The 19874-nt window shown below is 32.2% G+C and overlaps 1 protein-coding gene and 1 long non-coding RNA gene across 3 annotated transcripts; both read left to right on the top strand.

The window, feature by feature from the left end:
- The first annotated feature begins 444 nt into the window (after positions 1–444).
- LOC114916278 (putative disease resistance protein At4g19050) lies at positions 445–6147 on the top strand. Its single transcript, XM_083068322.1, has 5 exons — positions 445–2207; positions 2806–3892; positions 3971–4098; positions 4222–4975; positions 5494–6147. Exons 1-5 carry the CDS (start codon positions 1971–1973, stop codon positions 5517–5519), a joined length of 2232 nt encoding a protein of 743 aa, XP_082924448.1. The 5' UTR covers positions 445–1970; the 3' UTR covers positions 5520–6147.
- A 6701-nt stretch (positions 6148–12848) lies between these two features.
- LOC109804653 (uncharacterized) lies at positions 12849–16703 on the top strand. 2 transcript variants are annotated; one of them, XR_014431507.1, is made up of 4 exons: positions 12849–13599; positions 13694–13782; positions 14446–14551; positions 16059–16703. It is a non-coding gene; the product is annotated as an uncharacterized LOC109804653 (long non-coding RNA). The 2 variants fall into 2 exon arrangements; XR_014431506.1 differs by having other exon boundaries at positions 12850–13586.
- The last annotated feature ends 3171 nt before the right edge of the window (positions 16704–19874 follow it).

Here is a 19874-nt window from a genome sequence, read left to right as displayed (position 1 = left end):
CACAAATGACAATTATTATAATCACACATATATATATATATATTAAGTATAAATTATATACATATACATATAGATTATATAATATTTATTTGATAATATAAATATTGTAATTTTTAAATTAATATTATTAGTATCCATCATTACTAATTAATCAAACATAAATGTAGCAATTCTTATAGTAATTAATGACATTACAAAAATATTAAATATTATTTTTTTATTTTTAGTTTTATTTGAATTTTAAATCAAGTATCGTTAATATATTTTATTAATATTATTTGTTCCCTGTTAAAGAAATTACTTCTTTTTGTTTTTATATATAATAATATTTATATATAGAAAAGCTTTGGAGAAAAAGGTGTATTGCAGAAGTTGTTCCGTTTATATTATTCTTCATAAAAGCATGCATTATGTGGTGACAAAGTAATTGTGATATTCTTATTCTAGATCCTGGCATTAGTTTTAAGTAAGGAATTCCTTTTGGAAATTGGTAGAATCAAAAAGGAATTTTACTTAAATTTAAGTAAGGAATTAGTTTTTGAAATTGGTAGAATGAAAGAAAGGAATTACTTAAACTTGATGTCCATTGACAGAATAAAAAATTGAAGCATTTTCTAAGTTATAAATATTTCGACTTCACGGATATGAAATTATATTTCTTGGAGAGTCTCAAGCAGGTAAATTTAGCTGAAGACTATCAAAGAGACAATTAGAAGGAGCGCCGTGCAGTTACACTACCATAATCCATTTCATTTTGAATTATACAAATCCATACACATCATAAAAGCATATATATAGTTAGTTATTTAGTTTCTATTATAAACATACCATTTTTTGAATTGTGTAAAGATATTGTATTGTGAAAATTAATGATTCATGTTGAAAATTTTATAGTACTGGAGTTGTATAAACTGAATTGATAAAAAAAAAAAAGTTACTTCGATTAACATGAAAGGTGGTAATCATATTTATTAAAAATTATTTTCTTATTTTTTTATTCGTTTAATAACAAAGTTGGAACTTAATATTTTATTTAATTAGTACTATAATAATAAAGAAAATCTTGGTTATCTATGAATAAGATTCACAGTTGCATTATATTTGAATTAGTTTATATTATTTTTGACTACTATATGTATTGTTTTTGAGTCCTTGTAATAAAAACAGTTGAGTTGAGGTTTGATATATAAAAGCACATAAAGAGGAGTTTCTTCCATAAAAGCACATACCAACGAAAAACTATATTCATTCATATATATTTGCTGCTATGGCAGAAGGGGAGAGGTGGGAAATGTTAAATATTCTCAGATACACTATTGGCTTCCGCTGGGGGAGGGCGTACGGCATAATGGTGACAAATATTTATCACTTTTTCTTCATACTATCACTACTCATTTTCTTTTTCCTACTATTGCAATACAACTTATTTTACTTTACATGTTTAGTAAACAAATCAAATCACAATGTTTTATTATAGTCACCAAATTAATGATTCTTAAATCTAGCGTAAATTCAGAGTATGTTTGAGAGAGAGAGAGATTTTTATTTTAGTAAATATTTTTAATTTAATAATTTTAAAATAAAATATAAATAATAGATTAATTATTTGAGAATATTAAGTTTGTGAACAGTGTTAACAATACATTCTCTAACATACTCTTCTTAATATCATTTCTCATTGAATATATTTTATTGAAAACCAAAAATTAAGAAAGAGGGTCATTATATAGAATGAAAGACCCACCAATTTTTATGTTTTTCATTGGTGTTAGTATTCTTTTAGTTTATTATATTGTAAGTTGACGACATTAAATTTATATGACAGTATAAACTTTACGTCCCCAATTAATTCTTATTATTTGTTTACATCCTAACAACCTTAAGAAGAATTGGCTTATCATGAAGAATTGCCTTGGATTATACAGGAAAGATATTTTGATCTTAAAAAAATCAAAGATGTCACAATAAGAATGGAATTTCCGGAAACAAATACAGTGTATTGTGAAGACTTGCCCAATCTAGGGAGTTTTTCCTCAGGAGACATTGTTGAATGGCCATACTTGGAGAATCTTATTCTGAACCGCTGCCCTAACTTAAAGAAGTCTGGATTCGGAAAGATAAAAGAATCACGATTAAAATCATTCATCATGGAAAATCAAGTGCAACATAACATTGATACAGAAGTTATCTATTTTTTTGAATCATGGGTTAGTTCTCTATCACAACACTATTTGCCATAATAGACTAAAAACATTAAGCTTGTTTAAGGTTATGCTTTTGCCTTCTTTAATTGTTATTAACTATGATTTTCAAATCTAAACTTTTTTAATTAATTAAGTCCACCCACTTTTTAGATTGATCGAGTGACTTTTGATTCTTTTATAAATATTGTTCTATTATGAGTCTTTAAATTCTCATTTTCAACTTAAATACGTTATAAAAATTTAATACTATTAAATTGTTTTAAATCTTTCTATGCTCAAAACTCATTAACCAAAACATTAAATTTCAACCAAAATTGAAAATTATCAAAAAAAATTATTTGTCAAATTAAATCCTATTTTACAACTTTCAAAAAATTCTTCAAATTAGGTTAATTCCTAAATTTCAAATATGTACATAAAGAATATTTGATAAAAAAAAATCTGCATTTAAATTTAAAATTTGGGAGACTTAATTATGAAAAATAGGTTACCTTACTTCTTTCAAGGTATTGGATATATATTTAGTGAGTCTTTTACTCTATGTTTGAATAATTGCCACTCTAGTTGCACAAAATGGTAACAAGAGTAGAAAAATTTACAGGATGATGAATTATCAACAACTACTAAGTATGAAATTGGTGACAGTAAGGAATTACACAAGATATTGGATAATCTTCGACCATCACATTTCACCAACTTGTTAATATTCCAGGCAAAAAATTGCGATGAAAAGCTGATTAGATTTCTCGTTATTTTGATGAAGAGGCAAAATAAACTTGAAGTTATCAACATTCAACAATGCAATACAATACAATATTTGTTTGATGTTTCCCCTGATGAAGATGGACATGCTATATATTTCACACAGATGAGGGAATTAAAATTAATAGAACTATATAATCTAAAAATTGTATGGCATTGGAAGCAAATAGAAATTTTTGGCCTCGAAAATCTCCAATTGATACACATCAAAAGTTGCCCCTCTCTAATACTTCTATTCTATTATTCTACAACAGAGAAGCTCCACCAACTAAATGAATTAAAGTTAGAGGCATGTGAGTCGTTAAGCAATTTAGTTCATTCTTTTAATGAAAATCAGATACTACCAGCAAAGTTCCCATCACTAACCAAGGTAGAGTTGAAGTCTCTCTCAGGATTGGAATGTTTCTACAGTTATGGAGTAGAATTGCCAAGTCTAAAATCCTTGACAATAGAAAAATGTCCTCAATTGACATCATTCACAAATGGGTTTGCAACCGAAGATGCATCGTCCACAATTATTGATGGGAAGTCTTTCTTTGAGCTAAATGAACTCACGTTACGTAGTTGTGACAAGTTGGTTGTTGTTGTGTCATCTAAGACTTTACAAGAGTTAGGAAAATTGAAGAAACTCATTGTGAGTGATTGTATGGAATTGAAGATGTTATTCAATATTGGTGGAACAATATCTCATTCAACTGAGCTCTTACAACAGTTAGATGAATTGATCTTGAATGATCTACCTAAATTAACTCAAATCATCAATGAAGAAATTGTCGAGCTCTATCAAAACTTGAAAATCCTACAAGTGAAGAATTGTGAGTCTCTTGAATGGTTGCCCATATCTCAAGGGCTAAAAAATATGGAAATTACAGATTGTATGGCCTTGCATAAAATTATGACCATCCATGAGGAAGAAGGAACGAGAGGTAAAACCACATTTTCTCATTTGAAGGATGTTTCCCTTGTAAATCTGTTAAATCTCTCCATTGCCTTTCCTATTGCAGCTGAATTTCCATCCTTAGAGACACTGAAAATAGAAAATTGTCCTAGTATGAAGACTTTTGTTGAAAAGTCCAATGAGGAGAAAGATCATCCAAAATTGGATAATTCAAACTATTTCTTTCCAAATTCAGTAAGTTTCTTCACTTTAACATTTTAGAAATAATATTCATTATCGAGAACGTGTATGTATACAAAGTTTTTTTTTATTCATCTTCGTTCCAAATCATTGAAAATTATTATTTGTTCTTTGTAGTTGTCATTGGACAAATTGAAGGTACTTTATGTAATGAATCAACCGGTTGAGGAGCTTTGGCACTACAATTGTCCTTCTGAATCATTTTGTGAGTTGGAAAATCTTACTTTGAGTAACAACAAAAAGTTATTGAGTGTCTTCTCCCCCGCTATGATAATAAGATTCAAGAAGCTAAAAAAATTGACTTTGGAAAAATGTGAATTATTGAATGAGGTATTTATCCTTGAAGGTGGCAAACCAATTCATGATAACCAAGAAATGCTTCCTCAACTAAGGGTGTTAGCAATGAGTAACCTAAGTAATTTGACATGTTTCTGGAACAAGGAACCTCAAGTTCCATTTTTCCCTAATTTGGTTTCACTTTTCATTATTCGTTGCCATTGCCTTAAAAGCTTATTCTCACTTTCTCAGGCCAAAAATCTTGATAAACTCAAAATACTCAGATTGTGTAATTGTGAGAAAGTAGAAGAGGTAATATCTAGTGATAAAGGTGAAAAAGAGTCTACCATTTTCCCTAAAATGAAATGTCTTGTGCTCAAGGATCTTCCAAATCTTGTCAACTTTAGTCAGGAAGGAGGATGTTTTAATTGGCCTAACTTACAAACAATGAGGGTGAACAATATTCCAAGTATGAAAACATTTTTGAGAGATGATCTTAATACACCATTTTTGAAATCAGTGTATATAACATTTGCTAAGAAACTTTGGCTTGGAAATTTGAACAAGACCATATCGTATATGCACAACAATCCAGGTGTGTAAATTTTAATGTTATATGCCAAAAATTTAAAACTTGTAACATAATAGTGTTACTTTTACAACTTGTTTTTTTTTTTATATACATGACATATATCATTTTTTTCCTAAAAGATGTCTCTTGTACAAGATATATTCTTAATTTAATTTGTTAGATGACAATGATTACCTTTTGATTATATTAAAATATTTCAAAATTTTTAAAAAAATTTGCTAATTTTTTAGGATTTTGTATATTTTTTTTATTTTACAAGGTCCTTTCAAACCTTGTTTTAAAGCTATTAATTTTGATAAAAATGGTTTAGGATCCAATATGAGTTTATGTTCCTCATGATGTGACCATTAAAATCTTATTTTGATGAGTATTGCTACTCAAGAAGACCCCTTGACATCAAAGACAAAATTTTTCTAGTGGGTCTTTATTGGCATTCAGTTCAGCTAGTAAAATTATGAGTCAAATTATTGGTTTATTAACTTGATAAATTTGGTGTATCTTTTAATTTTTTTCAATATCAGGAATGACATTACAAGGAAGAATATGAAGATTACATATTAAATAGAAGAGATCTGAGGAAAGGCTTCAAAGTCACATTAATCAAGTATAAATATATATACATTGCATTAGCCTTTTAGATGTAATATTATTCGTACTTTGTGTATAAAAAATTATAATTCATACTTGTCTATAAAAACATTGTAATTTATACATATATAAATATTTTTAGGATAAAATAAGCTTTTACATGTTTAGATACATACATAATTGATTTTTGGTTTAAAAGTGAATGATCGTAAAAGTCAATTGGTAGGGGTGAATGTTGTTAATGAATGCTTAATAAATGCGATAATTATTTTTAATTGTAAGGTTGGAGTCCTACCTCTCAAATAATCGGGGTTACCAATTGGGGCTAATCTAAGAAAGAAAGACATGTGGAAATCAATAGTAGAATTGGTGAGAAATAGATTAATGTTTTGGGAAGGCAAAGATATTTCAAGATGTGGAAGGGTATTTTTAATCAAATTAGTCTTGTCATCTCTTTTTAACTACTTCCTTTCTTTTTTCCAAGCTCCGAAAGATATTATTTCTAAACTTGAATCTCTGTTTAAAATTCTTTTGTGGGGTGGGAATGTAGAAAAACATAAAGTTCATTGGGGGGCATGGGAAATGGTGCATGTTTATAGAGAAGGACGGAAGAGGTTTGGGAATAAGAAATCTTAAAGCTTTTAATTTGGCATTGTTAGGAAAATGGCATTGGAGGATGAAAATTGAGAGAAAAGAGTTGTGGTATAGGGTGCTTAGAGGAAAATATGCTAATGGAAAATAAAGATGGGTGAGTAGTAGTAGGAGTCGCTCAAATTGGTGGAACAATATCAATAGAATGGAAGACAATTCAAATTTTCAAGAGAAGTGATTTTCAAGGTCGATGTATAAGAGGGTGGATTTGGGTAATAAAAATTTGTTTAACATGATCAATGGATGAAGGTGGAGTTCTCTAAAAGATAGATTTCAAAGAGTATATAATGTAGTTTGAGATAAGGGGATGAAGGTGGGAGATGCATGTAAGTGGTTTGAGGGGAGGTGGGAGGATACTTGGGAGTAGAGGAGGTCATTGGTTGAATGGGCAAAAAGGAGTTGTTAGAGTTGGAAGAGGTGTTGAGAAATATAAGGAGGGTGAGGATGATTGTTGGGTTTGACGACATGAAAAATAGGGATAATTTTGTGTCAAATTATCATATAAGACAATTATGACTAATAAGAGGGGAAATACAAACACTAGTGAGAAAATGACTTTTAAAATTGGTAATTTTTTACTTGTAAAATTGTTTTTTTGTAGGATTTTAAAAGAGCCAATTTGGTAAGTCTTGACTTTTAAAATTGGTTGTTTAAAAGTGGACAAGTTTAAGGCTTAGGGTTTTCAAAATCAATTATCAAATAATCAATTTTAAAAGTGAATTTTTAAAATTGATTATTTGATAACTAATTTTATAAGTCTTAACTTTCAAAATCAGTTATGAAACAACTAATTTTAAAATAACATTTTTTAAATAGTAGATCTATTTTAGGAGCATACCAAAACAAAACCTACAAATCCAACAATATCAAATGGTTTTGTAACACTCATTTTACCCCAACATACATAATAAAATAATAAGTAGAATGAATTACCAAAATAAGGTAAAATGGTTCACATATAAAAAAAGAAGTACTTCCAATATCCAAATGGATTAAAACAAGGTTTAGAAAATCGATAAGTTCATAAATCATTTCAAAAGAAATAAATACAAACTCCAATTACATTAAAATTAATGATCTAAAAGTCCCTTGCACAACCTCCTCATACACATCAATGTTTTAATTCACAACTAGTTAACATTCCATCTAGCACACACCATTTATATTTATTCATACAATAGTCATTACTGGATATCATACAATTCACAACCATCATCAAAATACATCAATATAATACCATATTTCATAATCTCAAATCAAACTCATTCAATCATATCATAAGTATTATAAAGAATCACTAAGAAATCATAAAGTATCATAAACATGCCAAAAAGGGGGGGGGGGGGTCCCAAAACGTCAAAAACGCAAACCAAAATAGAATAACCTTGTCGGGCAACGTAAATCCTGATAGCTTGATCTCTACTGACTATTTTGACCATAACTTGAGTTATACACATCCTTGTTGAGTGATTTCAAAGTCATTAGAAATATAACAACCAAAACTACAACTTTTGTGAATAACACAAAGCCTAAAAATGTCGTTAAGGTCACCTCATATGGGACGTTAAAGGTGAATAAGAACAACCATATATATAATCAAACGTGTTTTAAATACATGCAATGTGAATATAGTATTATACATGCCAAACTATGAAACATGTGTTTAAACTTGAAAATATGAGTCCTAGCTAGTCAATGTAATGCTCAAGGAAAATTGTAGTCCATTGCTCCCTATTAGTCCTTATGTCTTCTAATGACAACGATAATTAATCTATAAATATTTGTTTGGGAAAATGAGAAAAATAATTAATAATAATTCATAAAACATATAATAAAACAAGAACATAAAATAAGAACTTTTAAAATTGTAAAACATTCATCAACTCATCCAAATACTATTTGTGAATCAGTAATAGTGTGCATTGGCTTCATTACATAGTATTTGCACTCATAGTTTTCTTTTGTTTATGAGACTACAAAAGAAAATAAAAAAATTGTCAATAATAATGGTAATTCCAAACAAAATACCTTTAAAAAATATCATTGCTGGGATTAAATAGTTTACTTTAAAAGAGACCTAATGCATCTTTTTCTTCAATAATTTGTTCTTTAATCAAAATCAAAATAAGAAAATATTGTTATTTGCACAACTATATTTAATGAATAAATGATAACCACTTTAATAATCAACACAAAAGATAAAAAATAAAAGTGTTGACACATGAGCCTAGTAGCAAAATTAAGCATTTAGTAATCTAGAATAGTGACTGTTGAAAGTTGACTATAACAATTCTCCACTATATTTCAACAGAAATACTTGGTACTATATCTACTAATTTTTTTTATTTAACCTAAATTTTGAATATTCCCTTGAAATAAAAAGAAATATTAGAAAGAAACAAAAACACCAAAGAGATAAGACATGTTGTTTTCTATATTAAATACAGATGTCAAAAATAAAGAGATTAAGCCAAATATGGGATGGGTCATAATGCAAGATATGGGGTGCTATATTAACGAGATTCGATATAACTTAATTGCAGTTGAAAGTCATCATTAAGTGAAGCAACATGCTTACTTTCAGAAATATTTCTGGGTGAAGATGTAGTTAATCTATCTGCAATTGGGTCCTCTGTGAAACATGCAACAACAAAAAAACTAAAAAGCAAGAGAAGTTTAGGGACTCATTTTTTAGCATATGTATTTTTCTAAAAAAAATTTCATGTAAGCTTGAAAGGTTAGCGGAAATCCTCCAACAGAAAAAGTGTTTCTTCAAAGGAGTATTAATGATTGGGTATTTAAATTATCGTACAAGACAAAATAGAAATTACAAAAAATAGAATATTCCTTCCATTCAATTAGGGATGAGAATAGATCAAGTCTTAAATTTTAACAATCGTATCTTTGTTTGCTCTTTACTAGTGTTTTGTTGATGGAAAAGGTTAGGAGGAGTGGTAGATGACTTCTCCTTAGCTTCTCCTTTGCTCGGATCTTCTTCAAGGAGATGGAAACCACAAAGATGAACACTAGATGGAGGAAGAATCTCGGATATAGAAGAGGCTTAAGCCTTGGATGGAAGCATCCAAGCTTAAGGTGCAAGGGAAAGCTCACTTCAAAGAGGAGGAAAACCTAGTAGGGTTCCTAAGGTGAAGTTTTCTCTCATGGTGACTCTTGAACGAAATTTGGCTGAATAAGCTCTCAAATTTCATTATTCTCATAAGTGAATACAAAAATGTGAAGGGGGGACTTAAGTATGCATGGAAATGAAGCACATAGGCACCTAAACCAAAGCTACACAAATTGGCGCCTAAAGTTTGAATTCAAATTTGAAATTTGAATTCAAACTTTGGTGCACATGTGTAAGTCCGAAAATTTAGGTACCAAGGTGCATTTAGGTCTGATTTTAGAGTCATTTAGGGTTAATTTGAGTGTCACATGTTCAGCCACCAATGGTGCAAAACATGTGACTCAAATGTAACTTAAATGGCTTCCAAATTAAACCTAGTTTAACCTAATTAGCATACTTTAGTATTCCTTGTATTTTCCTATTCTAATGACCTAATTACATTGGTCAAACAATTACAATGGAAAGGAAAAATTACAAGAATGAAAATGAGCCCAATATTGGGTACCAAAAGCCCAAAGGCCCATGAAGCCCAAAACTAGGCCCAACTAGCCTAAAACCTAAAATGCTATTCTATGTGGTCCAAAATACAAGACCAAAATATATGATACCTATACTAACAGCATGTATACAAAACATATGAAATTAGCTATAACAAAATATGGCCCATGAAAAGTTCAACTTGGGCCTTCCCAGGCCCATCAGGCCCATTGGGCCCTGACTGGCCCAAACCTTCATGTCTAGCCAACTCCTCTTGGCTCCTTCAATATGTCACCTCTTGCCTTCCTAGGCATGATTCCATCATTTGTCTTTATTTTAAACTTTAAATTTTAATAATAATAGAGTAAACTATTTTTTATAATAAAAATTTAAAAAATAAAATAAATTTGCTTATGTATTTTAAAATATAATTGTTGGCTTATTTAAAATCAAATTTATTGGCCTATTTAACATTATTAGTGTAAAATAGGTTTATACATATGATAATATAGGTTAGACTAGACTCTTAAAAAGGTCAAACCTATAAAAAAAAAACCTATGATAGATTATATGTCAGATTTATACTTTAATTTTATAGAACATGTCCTACCTGTATATTTACATGGTGCGACATAAATGGTGAGAGTGGTTGTGGTGGGGACAATGAATGAAAAGATGAAAGTTGGTGGCATGAAAGACAGTGGTAGAACTCCAGAGTCGGCATTAACAACAAAGAAGGTGGCACTTCAATGTCGATAACCACAATAGTCAGAGCAAAGGGGGCAAGGCGAGAGTTGGTGTGAGAACAACAATGAGAGAGGGAGAGCATAAAGAGGAGATTGAAGGAGACAAACCATTTTTTACAACATTTCAAAATTGGCTATTTAATAACCTATTTAGAATAGGACTTTAAAAATCGATTAGATAGATAATCGATTTTGAAGTCCTATTCTAAATTGGTTGTAAATAACCAATTTAGAAACACACTTTTAGTTACACTTTTATAATTGGTATTATTTAACCGATTTTAAAAGTAGTTTCTAAATTGGTTCAACAACAATCAATTTAGAAAGTTTTGCAATTAATTTCAATTATGCCACCATATAACTTTTATAATCAGTTGTCCAATAATCGTATTTAAAAGTGCAATGTCTTGTCTCTTTTTTGAACTAGTGGGACAAGTTCTTTTAGAAGACGTGGATGAGAGGAATCTCATTGAATGTATAATTTTTTTGTTTTGAAGGTTGAATAAGATCGAATAACATCATCAAAGAATCTTTTCTTGAGAAAGATAGTGGATACAAATGACTTATGGTGCAAATGATGTGGTGTGGAAATGAGAGACACTAATCATATCTTTTTTGGTTGTCACATAAGAAGAGAGGTATGGTATGAAATTTTGAAATGGTGGCATGTATGCACAAATTTGCATTAGGATATTTGATTGAATTTCTTCCAATTTGAAGGGTTATTCGAGTGTGATGTGGGCAGAAAGCATAGATGGCTTACAATATGATTTTATGTTTTTTGGGGTATTTGAAAGGCTTGAAATGATTTCATATTTGTTCGGAAAAAGAAGGATGTGAAAGAGATAATTCAAGTCATAAAATTCCACTCTTGGGAAAGGAATAAGGCATTGGACGGTTTTCATTATCCTTTTTCTAACAAGATTGTGAATCCTAGAAGTTGTTTAGGATTATTAGACATATGTGTTGATGTTATTACATAAGGTCGGTTCTTGTGATATGGTGTTGGTGTGTTTGGGGAGAAAAACAAATGTTAATAGTGTCGTTGGATGTGTTGAGCATGGTTAATCCATATACCTACAATGTTATATTTTAAGAGAAAATTTTGAGATATGAATGGAGGTTTTTTGTTAGCAGTGGTTAGGAAACAAAACAAGGAAGAATAGTGTGGTGGTGAAGGGTCTTTTTGTGCTCTTTTGTCAAACACATGGCATGCTAGAATCTATTTGTGGGTTTTGTGTGTGGAGATTATGCATTCGCCACATAATAAATACATGTGCAATGTTTAAATTAATTTAGTTTTGAAAAGACAACTCAGATTAGAAAGCTTCAAATTTAAAGTTTAGTAATAAATTTGTGTTATCTGGTTTAGTATTTATTGGACAACCACATGAATTTCAATATAGTCCAATCAACCATAACTTATTACCACACATCATCATTTAAGAAAGGAAATCTAATTCTAATAACTAAGTGCAACCCCAGAACGGGCCGCTCTGGTTTGAGAACAGGTCGTTCTGGATGTGAATTTTACACATGCCGTCAGAGTCCAGAACGAGTCGTTTCGGATTTGAAACGGATCGTTCCGGTGACGCCTGATGCCTATAAAGAGCGCTCTGGCACTCCCAAAATCACACTTTTCAGTTCTGACTTCTTTCAGTTCTGACTTCTTTCAGTTCTGACTTCTTTCAGTTCTGACTTCTTTCTTCTACATTCTCTTTTTTCCCGTCTACACTCTCTGAAAGATCGAGGGGCACTCAGAGGAGGAGACCAAGGAGATCTCTATTTTAGTTTCAGCTACTATTTATCCAGGTACGGGGGAAAAAGGAATTATTTGTATGCAAAGTTACATGAGGGAATTGGGTAGAAGAAGAGTCCCTTAGAATTATAAGTAATTTTATAATTATTTCTGTTTAAGGAATTGATGATCCCATTAGATTTTGTATGTATTGAGGATTAGAAATATATATTTAATTTGTAAGAATGATAATCTGGGAGAGAGAACGAAATTGTAGAAAAGTGTATGTGAGTTAGGTTTTAGAAAAATTAGGGATTTTACTATTTGATTTAATATTGTATTAAATTCACTACTACAAAAACACTCTTTTACATCGTCATATTTACATCGGTTCTAGTAGAGCCGATGTAAATCATAAACGCGGTGACAAACTTGTAAATAAATAAAAGATATAAAATATATTTACATCGGTTTTACTTATGACCGATGTAAAATTAAAATCAGTGGGTTATTCTACATCGGTTTTGCTCATGACCGATGTAGAAATGAGACTATTCTCGTAATGGGGGAAAATCCCTCATTCATTCCGCTCCGCAATCGCGAACCCTAATCCCCTTCTCCCTCCAAACAAACACCAACCCCCTCCTCCTTTCCCTCTCTTCAAATCCCCAAACCTCCTCCTCCAACCCCCGCTTCCCATACTCCCTCCTCCACTCTTACGTCGTCGTCGCTGCCTCTCCCTCTGACTCCCTCGCCTTCCTCCGCCACATCACCCAAACCCATTCCTCCCGTCCTGGTGGTTCTTGTAGAAGAGCAATAAACCTACCGTCCTAGTGGTTCTTGCTCTTCCTCCCAACAACCACTCTCTGCACCCTCCACACCCAGATGCACCGAGGGAGAGCCGCCGCCGCCCACCACTACCCTCCGCCCAAGGAGACGCGCTTTCGCGGCGTCAAGAAGCGCCCCTGGGGCCACATCGCAGCCGAGATTCGAGATCCCTGGAAGAAGTCGCTCGTCTGGCTCGGCACCTTTGATTCCACCGAGGATGCTGCCAAGTCCTACGACAACGCCGCCCGATCCTTTCGCGGGCCTGAGTCCGACCAGATTCCCCTCTACTAGGCCCACGGCTTCTCCAAGTTCGAGCCCGTGGTCCAGGTGAACCGGCCCACCACCAGCGGCATGAGCAGCACCGTGGAGTCCTTCAGCGGGCCTAGGGTTCCGTCTTCTCACACCATCCACCCTCGTAGGCCCGTGGAGATAATAGTTTCCATTTTGTCTTAAAATTATGTGTGTACCATGAGTTAGTATTTAGGAAGAACTACTATAAGAGTCTCTTTCCTTTCCACGCATATATTAAATTTGGATCTCATGCTTTGTAATTTTTTAATCCACAGATAAAAGGATATGGCTGCTGGCGTGTGCACAATCTTGCTTTCACTTCTCTATTGGAATTTTTTGGATCCTATGGTCACCTACAGTGGTGGTATGATATCAAATTTGAAATCACATCATATGATTTACTGAGAGAATAAAACACTAAGATCATATCGCATTAAGTGGATTTCTTACTGACTTTTTTTTCTTCTTCAGGCTTCTTTGTATTGGTGAATCTAGAAATGGACTTGATTGAACAAATTTATAAGAATTTTTTTAGTCCATTATTGTGAGAAAATGTGTCTGCATCATTATGAGAAGAGGCTTTTAAGTTATTGTTTATGTTATATTATATCACTCCAAGTCTTTGGATGCAAGCATGCTTTAGCTCAGTTATGTTGATGCAAGCACCTGGTCTGAACTTGGAAATTCTGGATTGTACAGGGGTGTGGTGATTCAATTTAGCATACAAGTTTGTTCATTTTTGTGTTTTTCTTTTCAGATTTAGTCTTTGATTCATTGAAAATGGAACAAAGAAAAATTACACCATTGTAAATGGTTCTGCAGATTATAAAATGGGTCAAGACTCAGATATTGACAGCTTTGTTGTATCTTTTTTAGTGTAACCAAAATATATTTCATTTTTGTTTTATTTTTTTGGATTGATGACTTGTTCTGTTCTATTTGTAATATGCAACAACGTGAAACAAAACTCATTTTGTTTTGTTTAGTTTTAATTTATCTATCAAAAACTCATTTTGTTTTGTTTTAGTTTTATTTAATTTGTTTGCAGGTATGTTCCTAATGAATTGCGTGGAGGAATGATGGGCTTCTCTCTCGCCCCTGCAAATGCAGCTATTTTGCTTTCTTTGGTGCAAGTATGTATTGTACATAATGTTGTCTAAAATTGTAGGAATCATGCAATTAACCAATTAAACATCTTAAACATCATGAGCATGAGTTAACTATGGACTATGAATTTATGCATCAACTCTTTCCTGCCTCTTTGTTTTTAACTCACCTCTGGGTCTTTTTTTCTTTAAATGCATGATGAGAACAAATTTGATTTCAAAAAAATTGTGAGCGAAAATTGGGTTGAGCCACCAAGAAGTGAAAACTGATTTCAAATTTGATTTCAGGTTCTTATAATATTGTAAAAAAGATAACTGGCGAGGATGGGTGAGAGTATACTAGGACACAATTTGTTTATATTTTGTAATCCATAAGTAGAGCTTTTGACTGTTTATCCTGTGAGATGTTGTAATTTTGATAGGGAGGCATATATGGTGTCATGAGATGACAACATTTTACTTCCTTGTTCTTTATTAAATCTTCATTATTAAGATTGTCCAAGGAGATATTACTGTAAATTGATTGAGGAAGTACTGATGGAAAGAATAAATATTGAAATATAAAAATAAGCATGATTTTTTTTTTTTATAAAAAAAATGCAATCTACATCGGTTCTCAAGAAAACCGATGTAGATTTAATCTTAAAAATCTACATCGGTTCTCTGGAGAACCGATGTAGATTTATGCTTAAATCTACATCAGTTTTTCAGAACTGATGTAAAAATGTATGCATTTTTTACATCGCTCTATTCTACATCGGTTTTAGAACCGATGTAGATGACTTTAGAGAACCGATGTAGAATGTATATCTTGTAGTAGTGATTGATGCATTAATTGAGTTTTATATTAATGTTATATTATTGTTATAGATGTATATTTATGGTGAATTGCTTGAGGAATATGTGAATCATTGTATTGTGTGTATTTATTGTATGTGATATGAAATTGAGTTATGAGATGGAATGTTGTATTGAATGTGAATATGAATGTAATTGTGGTTCCTCACACATATGATCAGGGATGAGACGACCCCTGGATAAGTGATGCTACAGGGATAGCGTGCCCCTAGCATAGTGTGGGATGAGTGAGGCAATTAACACGTATCACTTATGTCAGATGTGGCAGCCTTGGCATAGGGTTAATTATAAGAGATTGTGTGGATTTTAATGTGATTGTTGTTCCTCACACTAATGACCAAGGATGAGAAGAACCTTGAGTAAGTGATGCTACAAGGACGAGCATGCCCCTGGCATGGTGTGGGATGAGTGAGGCAATTAACCCGTATCACTTGTGTCAAATGTGACGTGGCCTTGGCATAGTGTTAATTGTAAGATTTTTGTGGATTGTGATGGATTGATGTAATTGTGAATTGAGATGTGAAGATGATGAATGATTGACAAATTATGATATATATAAATGCTGGTGAATATGTTATTAAGTAATGAGTTATGATGGGATTATGTTGTGTTTTTCCTTGTGTGTTTTCCATATAGATGTTTTTTTTTCTAACCGTATAGTTTGTGGATGTTTTAGGTGAGGAAGATCCGACTTTGAGTGGCATCTAGAATTCCAACCGTTGAATTATGGGTATGCTCTGATATTGTGACATCGGGGCAGATGATTTCTAGGACATGAATTTTTATATAGATTTGGAGTTGTATTTATTATTTTGAAAACAATTTGTAAACTCTTATGTTTTATTTTCTAATTTTTAGTTTCAATCATTTTGGATATTGAAGAACATTTGTGAAGGTTTTTATGTGAACCCTTTTACCAACATTGAGAAATTTATTCGTTAGTTTTATTATTATAATATATGTGTTTGGGTAGTAAGGGTGTCACAGACCACTTCTGGCCCGCTAGCTTCACTCACTAGCGCTAGTATTCTCAAACCACTTCTGGTTCACAAGTATTCTTTCTCTAGCCTCTTCAGGCTTTACAGCAATTTAGGGTGTTGAGTGTGTTTGCAACTCTCACGGAGAGGATAGAGTAGTTTCTACACTCACTAAGGTGCGTAACCTTAGTCTTACAGGGATAAGTGTCCAAGTGTTTGTTTACTCTGTAGAGAGGATGGACTATTAGCAACACTCACTAAGATAAGTTATCTTATAGTTTTTACACAGATATACAGGGAATACTTTGAGAAGAAAAATAGCTTATGCTCTTTTGCTTTCTTTTTTGTATTGCATTTTTTCTGTATTTTTTTAGTTCTATTTCTTCTTCTACTTGGCCTTGATACTTATACCCATTTGATAAATCTGCCCGTTGTTTGAATTCAAATTTTTCCGTTGGAGTGTAGCTTCGTGTCGTTGCAGATGGAGGCTTCGATCACGTTCATGTAAATATTTTCATTTAATGCAATTGATCTTGCATTAAATGTTTGCTTGCATTCGTGGAGTCTCTCTGTGTAGTTGATTACTTCGATATCTGACTTCAATCGTGATCTAGGTATATTTGTACTTTCCTCATTAGTTTAGTTGTTGGGGTGATGTCTTTTTCAGAAAAGTAGGTGTCCTTTCTCTAACGCACTCAACTTTGTCTTGTGAATCCATGTTTTCCTATTTTCCTCCTTTCTGTATTCACATTGATGTCCTCTTGTGTTTTTTGTATGATTTCTTTCAATGTAATTAGTGGACTTCATACGTGCTTCAATATTTTCGACATCGTCTGGATCAAGATACTTCGTCTGATTTTGTCTACCCTATTTGTCTGGGTATAGGAGTGATAACTTCGCCTTCTAGTTTATTTGGTTCTTTCTAATGGTCACTTCATGTTGATATATGGCCAAGTTGCATCTGATGCCTCAGGCTTCCGCTGATAGACTTGTCTTATTTTGTATTTTGATTTGTGCCTGAATCAACCTTAGTCTTGATACTAGCTTTTCTGTCGTCTAATGTTTTGTCTAGTTAGATTATGCTTGATCATTCTTCATTGCTTGAACTTATTGTTATCCGACTGAAACACTAATGCACATGTTAGTAATAACAATATGTATTATATTTTTCATATTCAACACCTTGGTGGGAATTGCGAACGCGCTTCGTCTAACTTAACAATGTATACTGTGATAATTTTACTCCATGAATTGATTAGATTGATGAAATTTTCAATTGATTACTACTTCGTTCTTTCAATTGTTAATTTCATGAATTATGAATCGAATCTCTACTCTATTTGCGTGATAATTTTGAATTCAATAAATTTGTGTCTTCGTAAAGAATGATCAATGTTTGTTCTTACACTATAGAACTCACTACAAGAAAATCACAATTTAGCGAGGGAACATTCCCTCGAGAATATAATTAGCGACGGAGATTTGTAAGAGATTTGCAAGGAAATGTTTCTTCACTAAATACAAGTCGCTGATTTAGTTATGGATTTTTTCTTTCACAATTCCCTCGCTAATCTCTCACTATTCCCTCACTAATTGTTGAAAACGTATGCCTCGCTAATCCCTTGCAAATCTCTCACTATATACATGAATTAATTTCTTCTCTCTAATCCTCCATCATTTCCTTGCAAAACTATTCCTTACAAGTCCTTCGCCATTTCCTCACAAAACTTCCCTCGCTAATCATTTTTCCCTTGCAAACTTTCTTCTCAAATCTCCCACTATTCCTTCGCAAACTATCCCTCGCTAATTGCTTGTCATTCCCTTGTAAATTTTCTTTCACTATTCACTCGGTCTTTCCCCATGAATTATCTCCTACTAATTGCTCTTAATTTTGTCACAATGCATTGAATATCTTTCCCTCACTATGTACACATGTCCTTCTCTAATCCCTCGATAATTACTCTCTAAGTTTTAATTTTATATTAATTATTATTTTTTACAATTTATAATTATCATTTAAAATTATGCCTATATACAAAAAAAATTGTGTGCAGTTATAATTTTTTAAATCAAAATGTAAAAAGTTGTATTAAATGCTACATCCAAATAATAAATCTTAAATCAGAAACAAAAATAAATTAAACGTGATTATAAATTTAAGATATAATATATTCATAAGTAATAATGTGTCAATATAATCTAATTTGCATAAACTAAATTCCAAATCAAATTACTCTATGTGATAAAAAAAAATAAAGAACTTAATACATTTGACTTAAACTAATAGATCAAATGAATTTGAAAATCTTAAAATATTCTTCACTTCAAATTTTAGTCATTAATTATTTCCCCAAAGCATCACCATCTTATATCCTTCAAACATCACATAATCCAAATTGACACATGATGTATATATTGTTGTGTATCTTGTAGAGTCTAAACCAATAATTTGCAATATTTACAACTCCTTTTCTTGTGAAAAGAAAAAACACATCCTTGTTAACTTCTAAAATAATTAAATCAAATCTATAAAATTAATCTTAAATCATAATTTTTTGAAAGTTATTGGACCAAGACCTGTAAATGAAGGGAACAATTTTAATGGAGCTATTTTGAATAACATGTACATGCTCAAAAAACTCCACAGTAGTTAGTTAAGAGCTATAAAAGGATAACAAGTAAAAATAATGATATTAATAATTTTACAGAGGTATGAAATGCATCTTTTATAACATCTTAAAAATAATGGTAGACCTATGGGTCGTCGCCCTAGGCACAGTCGGTGTAGACACCCAATTTCGTCTGGGGGCATACAATCAGCAAAATAGGACATCAGAGGGCCCAAAAGCCCAAATCAACTTTTTTTTAGTAGCCCGGAACGGGCCGTTCCAAAATCAGAAAGGGTCGTTCCCAAGTCCGGAACGGGCCGTTCTAGAATTAGAACGGGCCGTTCCGAGACTCCTAAAAGGTCTAAAAAACGTTAGGTTGGAACAGGCCGTTCTAGACCAGAACGGGCCATTCCAAACCAATCAAAGGGGGGTTAAATTTGTACCCCGGAACGGGCCATTCTGAAAACAGAACGGGACGTTCTGGTTCCCGGAACGGGCCGTTCTAGGGTGCAAATATACTGCATAACGTTCGGATCCAGAACGGGCCGTTCCGAATCCAGAACGGGTCGTTCCGGCCCACATCTGATGCCTATAAATAGAAAATCTCGGCCAATAGTTCAGGGACCCCAAAAATTTCGTCCAAAGCTCCTTAGAGCTCGAAATTTCTCTTTTTTTCTCTCTTTTTCTCTCTCTTGTATTTCTTGAGATTTTGTGAGGCATTGTAGTGTGAAAGGTTGCCACAAAGCACCTATATTTTTCATATTTGAAGATCTAACAAAGCTTGCTACGAGGTATTTCATTTAATCTTCTTCTATTTTTTTTACTTCTTATTTTTTTGTCATCACAAAAGCAATCATGTAGATATTTTAGGGTTAGTCGTATAATTTAATTTTTCAATATGTAAAT

Source organism: Cajanus cajan, chromosome 2 (genome assembly GCF_000230855.2).
Source record: "Cajanus cajan strain Asha chromosome 2, NIPB_CcT2T_4, whole genome shotgun sequence".
Taxonomy (NCBI): domain Eukaryota; kingdom Viridiplantae; phylum Streptophyta; class Magnoliopsida; order Fabales; family Fabaceae; genus Cajanus; species Cajanus cajan.
The sequence above is the reverse complement of the archived record's forward strand: the minus strand, read 5'-3'. Positions and strand labels throughout refer to the sequence as shown.